The sequence below is a fragment of the Dipodomys spectabilis genome, unplaced genomic scaffold, assembly GCF_019054845.1.
Source record: "Dipodomys spectabilis isolate Male_0828 unplaced genomic scaffold, ASM1905484v1 ptg000480l, whole genome shotgun sequence".
Taxonomy (NCBI): domain Eukaryota; kingdom Metazoa; phylum Chordata; class Mammalia; order Rodentia; family Heteromyidae; genus Dipodomys; species Dipodomys spectabilis.
The window spans coordinates 3,332,486-3,340,493 of NW_024871157.1; the positions used below are offsets into that span (position 1 = coordinate 3,332,486).

General features: G+C 65.5%; 1 protein-coding gene across 2 annotated transcripts; it reads left to right on the plus strand.

Annotated features, from left to right (window-relative positions):
* Positions 1–4,537: 4,537 nt before the first annotated feature.
* Positions 4,538–7,994, plus strand: Cfap73 (cilia and flagella associated protein 73). Of its 2 annotated transcripts, XM_042669019.1 has the most exons (8): positions 4,538–4,670; positions 5,181–5,286; positions 5,709–5,813; positions 5,977–6,177; positions 6,659–6,880; positions 7,165–7,323; positions 7,501–7,570; positions 7,649–7,994. In XM_042669019.1, exons 1-8 carry the CDS (start codon positions 4,624–4,626, stop codon positions 7,729–7,731), a joined length of 993 nt encoding a protein of 330 aa, XP_042524953.1. In that variant the 5' UTR covers positions 4,538–4,623; the 3' UTR covers positions 7,732–7,994. The 2 variants fall into 2 exon arrangements, with proteins under 2 accessions (XP_042524953.1, XP_042524952.1); XM_042669018.1 differs by lacking the exon at positions 6,659–6,880.
* The last annotated feature ends 14 nt before the right edge of the window (positions 7,995–8,008 follow it).

Here is an 8,008-nt window from a genome sequence, read left to right on the forward strand (position 1 = left end):
ACCACCAGCCCTCGCCGCGGCGCGGGAGCTCCGGGAGGACCGACTGGGCGGGCAGGGGGCGGGAGGGGGAGGCTCAGTGCCGTCCCCGATCCCGCCTCCCGCAGGGTCCCCGCCCGCCCTCCGAGCCCCTCGCGCGCCCTCTGCCGGCACCCCAGCCACGCGCGCCGGAGCGCACGGTGGCGGAGACCCGGGAGAGCGGCCCAGCCCGGCAGCGGGGAGGGCGTGGCCAGGACCGGGGGCGTGGCTTGCGGTGGGAGGGCGTGGCCATTTGTCGGTCGGGCGTGGCCTCCGTCGAGAGTGGGCGTGGTCTCTATTGAGAGGGCGTGGCCTCGGTTATCGCTAATTTGGCTGGGGGCGGCGATCACCTGCTTCCCTCCCTTCTCTTTCTTGGGGTGTCGGCTCGGTGGAGGGAGGGGTCTCCCCCGAGTGTCCAGGGAACCCCGGGGAGTGCGCGGGAGGGGAAGGCGGGGAGATCAATCCTCCAGGAGTCTAGGCACGGGTCTGAGAGCTTCTCTTTGTTCTGCTCCTATCCTTCTGCGTGCCCTGCGCCGTGGCCCCCAGCTCGCGGGTAAAGAAGGTGCCCAGGGCTTAGATAGCGCGGCCACAGTCTCACGGTTAGTAACTGGCTCGCCTTCCTGAGTTTTGATCCTGCTCTGCCGCTTTGGTAGCTGTGCGTTCTGGGGTAAATTGCCTCACCTCTCTGTGCTACGATTTGACTTCCTCCTCTGTGCAATGGGATGATGTCTTATCTTATTCACAGGGTTCTGCGAGAGTTAATTAAAATAATGCAGGAGACGAGTCACGGTCTCTCAGACATCCAGACTGTGTTTAATATCGATACCATAGACGGTGCTTAATACTACTGTCCTTTCCGGGTGTGGCTTATCAATCGCCTCTCCAGGTGTTTCTTCCACCTCGAGTCCAGACCTCTTTTTCCCCTCTGCTCTCACAGGTCCAAGTTGGAACATTTTTCAAGTGTTAAATGTCCAGCAGGGCCTGGTCCAGGCTAGAAAGTGACCTCCCCACCCCCCCACGCTTATTTCTCCCTCTCGGTTTGTCAATCTGCTGAAGCTGCAGGTGCAGGTCTGTCTGACTCAGGCCAGCCCAGATGTCAGGGCTGGACACAGGTGGGTGCGCCCTGCGAGCTGAGGGTGGCAGTCACCACCCAGACTGGCAGGACCGGGAGTGGCCCAATGGCTGCCCTCCCCCTCCCTCCTCCTCCTCCCTCTCTGACTCCTCCCCAGCCAGGCTGGGAGGACTCAGAGTGCTGGAATTCTCTCCTTAGCCTCAGTAGCCGCATCTGAGAAATGGGTCCAGGAGAGCAGCCATAAGCTCATCACCTCTCAAGGTACCAGGAGGGATCCAGGACCAGGGGCAGAACAGCAGTGGCCCCAAAGGAGTAGTGAGACTCCTTTGGCTCTTTGCCCAGAGCACCCCGAAGTCAATGTACACCGGAAGGGGAAATGAAAATGGTCATGTGACCACAACTGCCAGACTGGGTCCCAGGTGACACTGTGCACACACACCTGGGTCTCTGTCTGAACATTTTTGCCCCTTGGGAGGCTGCAGAGGCCTCGGAGCCCTCATCGGGGGCCACGGGCCCCCGTGTTCCTCCTGGCCCAGACGCTTCCTGTTATTCTGAGGGTTCATGACCAGCAGCAACTGGCAGGGGAAGGAGTCAGAGGTGCAGACCAAGCTGCCAGCCAGGAACCGGGGAGCGAGCCCATGGCCCCACAGATCCTCAGGAAAGGCAATCCGCAGGGCGGTGGAAAGCCAGCTGGCCTCCTTCCTGGCACACAGCAGGCGCTTACTAGATGATCCCTGTGAAGGCAACCCTGCAGCCTTTGCCTCACCAGCTCTGGGCAGGTCAGCGCCCGTGGCGCCTGCCACTGCTGCTGTGAAAAGCCTCGGCTGTGGGAGGTGCTGGCCAGGGTGAAGAGCAGCAGCCCGGCATGAGTGGCTCATGCCTGTGATCCGAGCTACTCAGGAGGCTGAGGATTGAGGCTCAAAGGCAGGCAGGAAAGTCCATGAGACTCAAAAAAAAAAAAAAAAAAAAAAAGCTCTCTCTCACACACACAAGAGCAGATGCTAGGTCAGGCTGGCCCAGAGTGCCTTGGTTTCCCCATCTGTAAAATATAGCTCATGCTAGCACTTCTAGCTAGCATGTCTGTGAGTGGGGAAAAATGAATGTCAGCCATTTAGCACACCTGGTAGACAGCAAGCGCTCAATACCTGTCCCGCCACAGTGGGGGAGGCTGATTCCACCCCTGGGCCTGACACTGGGCTTCACTCGGCGGCTGCACTGGGGACCCAGCCGGGACAGAGTGGCAGGCCCAGCAGGGGTGCAGGGCAGGTGCGCCTCACAGCCCCTCGCTGCTCCATATTGGGGCACAGCAGGAATCTGGGGCTCTGGTTCCAGCTGAGGTTTCTGATAGAGATCCCCCAGCCACGCTCTGCCAGCCCTCCTGGCCTTCCTGCCAGGGCACCGAGTGCTGGCTTCATCTGTCCTGATGGACACTCGAAGAGGAGCGTGCTCTGGTCCACCAGCACCTAGAGGACTTGAGCTAGACTCAAGGAGAGAACTCACCCCACGGAAACTGGCCAATCCCACACTGTTTGGGACCATTTCCCAACCTCCCAAAAGGGCCAGAGCTCCCCAGCCCATGAGCCCCTAAACTATGCTCCTGAATTCAACACCCCCATACCCATTCCACCCTGCCTCTCCCCACAGATTCCTTCCACTGAGAAAACCTTTCCATCCCTTCTCCCACCAAGTCCTCACCGAACCATGGCTTCCCTCAGGGCTGGGAAGTGAAGCTCAGGAAACCAGTGTGGCCGGACATCATAGGGCCTTACATAACAAGAGAGTGTCCAGCCAAATGCAGTGGCTCACACCCCAGGTCTCCACTACTCAGGCGGCTGAGATCTGAATCTCAGCAACTGGGAAGGCTGAGATCTGAGGATCATGATTTGAGGCCAGCCCCGGCAGGCAAGTCCATGAGACTCTCACCTCTACTTAACCATCAAAAAGCCAGAAGTGGAGCAGTGGCTCCAGTGGTAGAGCACAAGCCTTGCCCACAAAAGTTCAAGGGTAGCACTCAGGCCCCTCGTTCAAGCCCCAGAACGGGTACCACTAATAACAAAAAACAAAAACAAAAACCCCTCTCCTCTCAGGTTTCTAAAAGAACCTCACTGTCTGTCCTTCCTAGCCTGGCACCGCCTCCAGGAAGTCTTCTCTGACCTGGAGAGGCAGGAAGGAGGCGGTGCCCTGGCCCTTCCCCAGGCCTGGAAGGCCAGGATCTGTGACCTTGGTCTCCGGTTCCGGGTGTGTGTGTGTTTCCCCGTGGTTTACACGCTTGTCTGCTCTCTTAAATGTCAGGGACAATGTCTGATTCATGCCAGGCCTCCTCATCCTTGGAGCAGGGCACTGAAGCTGGGCTTGCTGGGTTAGGTGCTCCAGGACCTCCTGCCCCCCCAAAACAGGGGCCAAACCTGCCCCCCTGTACCCCCTCATTTGCTCCTACGAGGCCCTGGCTGGGCTTGCTGGTCGGAGGGCAGTGAGAGCCCTCTCTTTGTCTCGGACACAAAGCTCCGTTGTCATGGCTCATGAGATTTGGGCACAGAGCCATGGGGCAGTGGGCAGGGCTGCCCCCCCCCCCACTTTGGAATGGAGAAGTAGGAAGAGGGAGGCCGTCTAGCCGGCCTGGGGGGCCTGGGGTGGGGCTATGTCCTGAACCCTGGGGCAAGAGGCCCAGGGTTGGGCGGGGTGAGAGTCGGCATCTTGTGGTCAGCAGCCCCTCCCACTCTCCCACCCCCACCCCGGGGTGACCGGCACAGACGCTGGAAGCTCAGAGGGCAGGGCAGGGGATCCACCCCCACAGGAGCAGCACCCCACTCAACAGAGGGGAATGCAGAGCGAAAGGTACTTTTTTCCTGAGGTCCCCAGTATCTTGAGAACAGGGAGCTTTTCAGCCTTTCACCTCTCCCCCTCCCCCCCAGACCCCCCAGACCCGGGTCCCTGGTTTGTCACCTGTAGCACAGGCGCTGACCTCCTTGGCCCGTGGCAGCCCTGGCTTAGCCCTTCATGCCTGAGCTCCACACTGCAACGAATAGGCCTTTGTTCTCCTCTAGGAGGGGGCCAAAACCCCCTTCCTCAGGGCCTTTGCACATGCCCGTCCACCCACCCACTCTTCTCGCCTCCATTCAGTCCTCCTCTGGATCGGAGCTCACACCTCTGGGCCCGGTGGCCGCTCAGCCCCCTCCAGCCTCTGGTCTGCACACCTGCCACCATTCCATCCACGGCACCCGGAGGGCCGGCAGAACAGACTGAGCGACTCAGCGCGCCGTCCATCGAACTCAGGACCCTGTGCTTGCTGGGCAGGGTCCATCACTGCAGCCACGCCTCCAGCTCGGGCTCCCAGCCCCGCCCCTCTCCCGCCTGGGTTTTCGCCAGGCGGTGTTGTGCCCGTGGTTGCCCAGGCAACCGGGCAAGCTGCACTGGTTTCTGGGAGTCCCGGCAAGCTGCACGCTGCTGCTGCCCCCCTGCGACTCCTCGTACCCCCAGGGGGAGCCGAGCCCCTCCAGATCCCCCCAAGCCACCGCGAGGCGGGCGGGGCCGGGGCGATGGTCCTGTCCCGGAACTCCCCTATGGCCTTGCAAGAAGGTCCTGGGTGAGCTGGGGCAACTGGAGAGGCGGGAGGGAGGACGGGAGGGAGGACGGGAGGGAGGGCAGAGGTCTGGGAAGGCCCCCATCCCTCCCAGTCCCTGGGACCCTGATCTTTGGAGGCACTTCATGATGGGGGAAGGAAAGAAGACAAGCCAGGTCAGAGCAGGCCAACAGCTTCTGTCCACCCTTCCCCCCACCCCCCAGGAAAGTTCTAGGCGTTCAACCCCAGTTGCATGGGTGAGCACTGCTTTGAGCAGGTCTGGCAGAGTTGGGCTGGCCTTGACCAAGGAGACATCTGTCTCCCCGTGGACCCCAGCTGGACAGCCCGCCCCTCCCCCCTAGATAGACCTCCTCCAGCGATGGCTGTGTGGGACCTACATACACCTAGGGATGTCAGAGGTACGCCATGGCCTCTGGCTTTTTGGTTGACATGGGGTCTCTCGGACTTGATCGCCACCTCCCTGGTAGCTGGGGTGAGCTGCTGCACCCACTGACTCTTGTCTTCCACCTCCAGGTCGCCACCAGAGCAAACCGTGACCCACTTCCCGCGGTGGCACAGCCTCCTGGAGAAGAGGCAGGAGCTGGCGGAGGCCGACCAGAGTCTGAGGGCCCAGAAGGAGGTACCTCCCTCCGTCCCCAGGCAGAGGCCGGGAGACGCACAGGACCAACAAGTCACAAGGCCCAAAGTGTTTCCCATGGAGGCGCCCGGTTTCAGCCCCCTGGCGGTGCGCCCCGGAGGAGCACTGTGTGCTGCGCACTGCATTCGTCCCTGCCCGGGAGAAACCCAAAAGCTAGAGAGGAAGACAGAGGGGCCGGGGTCACTGCCATGGGGGGGGGGCACAGGCAGGGGCAGCCCCGCCTCCACGTGGGGGTCCAGGAGGACTTCTTGGAGGAGGTGAGGTCTCAGGCCAAGACAGAGGCACTGGGACGGGGCGCAGGGAGAGGGGCGGGCTGAGGCTGCAGGGTGCGGGAGGAGGGGGTCGGGCTGGGGCTGGACAGGCCCCCTCCCCTCCCCTCTCCCTTCCCCCCTTCTCCCCCCCAGGAGCTCCGCGCGGCCACGGCGGCCCTGACGCAGCGCTGGGAGCAGCTGGGGCAGAAGGAGCAGGACCTAAAGGGCTCCTTCGTGCGCTTCGACAAGTTCTTGCAGGTGGGTGGCGATGGCGGGGAGGGGTCCCGGAGGACAAGTCCCCACCAGCGGGGCGGGAACGTGGGCCTGCATCTCAGATTCTGAGATCGGGTGGAGGCGACAGCTCCCCCCTCGCCCGGCCTCCTCCCCCGGGCCCCCCGCTTCCTCGTCCCGCTGTCCCCAGGACTCGGAGGCCCGGCGCGGCCGCGCGCGGCAGAGAGCGGCGGAGGAACGAATCCGGACCGGCCGCCTGGAGGCGGAGGCACTGCGCCTGCGCGCCCAGCTGGAGGCGCTGCGGCGGGAGCGCGCGCGGCTGCAGAGGCGGCTGCGGCGCCTGGAGCCCTGCGCGCGCCTGCTGGAGCGAGCGCTGGAGCAGCTGCCCGAGGTGAGCCAGAGTGCGCGTGCGCAGGAGCGGGAGCCGCGTGGCGGGCGCGCGCGCGGGCGCGTGTGCGCGCGCGCGGGCGCCCCGACAATCGGCTTGAATTAAATGAACCACCGGGCATCGGTGGGGATCGCAGGCAGTCGTCCGGGCGCCGGTGGCTCACGCCCGTCATCCCAGCGGCTCAGGAGGCTGAGCGCTGAGGGTCGCAGTTCGAAGCCAGCCCGGGCAGGAAAGTCCGTGGGACTCTTTATCTCCCGTGAACCAGCAAAAAAGCCGGGAGTGGCGCGGCGCTGTGGCTCAAGGAGCAGAGCGCAAAAGCTCCGGTCCAGGGTTCGAGCCCCAGGACCGCACACTCGTGAAAAAGAACCGCCAGGGCCGGGGCGCGGGGCCGCGGGTCGGGCGGGTGCCGGCGGGGAGGAGACTGGGGCCGCGGCGCCCGAGGCCCGGCCGATCCCGCGTTGGGGGTCCCGCGGCGGCGCCCCAGTTCCAGGACGTGCCCGCGCTGGTGGCGCGCGTCGAGGGGCTGGCGGACGCGCGGGCGGCGCTGCTGCGCGCGGAGGCGGAGCGGCGCGCGGAGCTGGAGGCGGCGCGGGCGGCGCTGCGGCGGCTGCGGGAGGAGGCGCCCGAGCTGCGGCTGCGGCAGAGCCAGCGGCGGGCGCAGCTGGAGGAGCAGCTGGAGGCGGCACGGGCGCGCCGGCGGCAGTGGGTGCGCGGGGCGGGGCCGCATCCAGGGGCGTGGTCTCCCGGGACGGGGCGTGGTCTCCTCGTGGCGGGGCGTGGTCTCCCCGTGGCGGGGCGGGGCCTCCCCATGGCGGGGCGTGGTCTCCCCGTGGCGGGGCGGGGCCTCCCCATGGCGGGGCGGGGCCTCCCCATGGCGGGGCGGGGCCTCCCATGGCGGGGCGGGGCCTCCTCCCGGGGGCTGGCCGGGGCGGGCTCGGCCTTCCCAGGCCCGGCCTTCCCAGGTCACCTGGCCCGGCCCCCGCCCCGCAGGAAGCCGAGTGGGCGCAGATCCAGAGCAAGGCCGCCGAGAAGACGCTGCTGCTGGGGCGCCTGCGCATGTCGGCGCTCAGCCTGTACCAGGCGGTGTGCCTGCACCGGGGGCAGCCGCCCGCGCTGGACCTCGAGGACACGGAGGGGCAGCTGGAGCAGGTGAGGCCCCACGGCCGCCTCAGCCTCCCCAGAGAGGGCGGGCAGACCCAGTCGGTGCCCAGCGCGCAGCCCCTCTGACCAGGGACGGGGAGGGGAGGGCCCCATCTCCCGAGGAGGAGGCGGAGGGTGGGAGCTGGCCGCTGAGGGGTGAGCCGGGCTGCGGCCTCCCGCCCCCAGGTGAAGCTGTTCATCCTGGACCTCTCCGCCATGCTGGCCAGCCTCCCTGAGGCCCAGCCCCCAGCCCCAGGTGAGCACCGGAGGGGAGATCGAGGGCCAGCACCCCGCCGCGGGAGGGCCGAGGTCCTGTCCAGCTGCTTTCTCACAGGAAAGGGGGCGGCCGCGGCCACACGTGCTGTAGGATTCATGGAAGCCACACAGCGAACACTCAATAAACGCAGGCCTCGGTGATGGGGGACAAGGCTGTCTGCACCCCACCCGCCCTGCGCCCTGAGCAGAAGCACCGGCAAGGGGCCACCCTGGGCCCGCGGATGGGGAGGGACCTCACAGCCCCAAACAAGTACCAGGGAGCCCGGAGCAGTGGGAAGGCTGGAGAGCTCTAGGTGTGGACCTCAGCCCCCCCCCCCCCTCTATCGTATGCTCCCAGTGTCCCGAGCCCGCTGAAGTGCATGGTCCCCTCCAGGCTGGGACACCTGCAGAACCCCCTCCTCCAGATGGGTGAGGGGGG

Coding starts and splice junctions, on each gene's coding strand:
- Cfap73 (XM_042669019.1), top strand. CDS start 4,624: ATGGTCCTGTCCCGGAACTCCCCTATGGCCTTGCAAGAAGGTCCTGG. Junction 5,814..5,976: donor GCTTCGACAAGTTCTTGCAG/GTGGGTGGCGAT, acceptor CGCTGTCCCCAG/GACTCGGAGGCCCGGCGCGG. Junction 7,324..7,500: donor CGGAGGGGCAGCTGGAGCAG/GTGAGGCCCCAC, acceptor TCCCGCCCCCAG/GTGAAGCTGTTCATCCTGGA.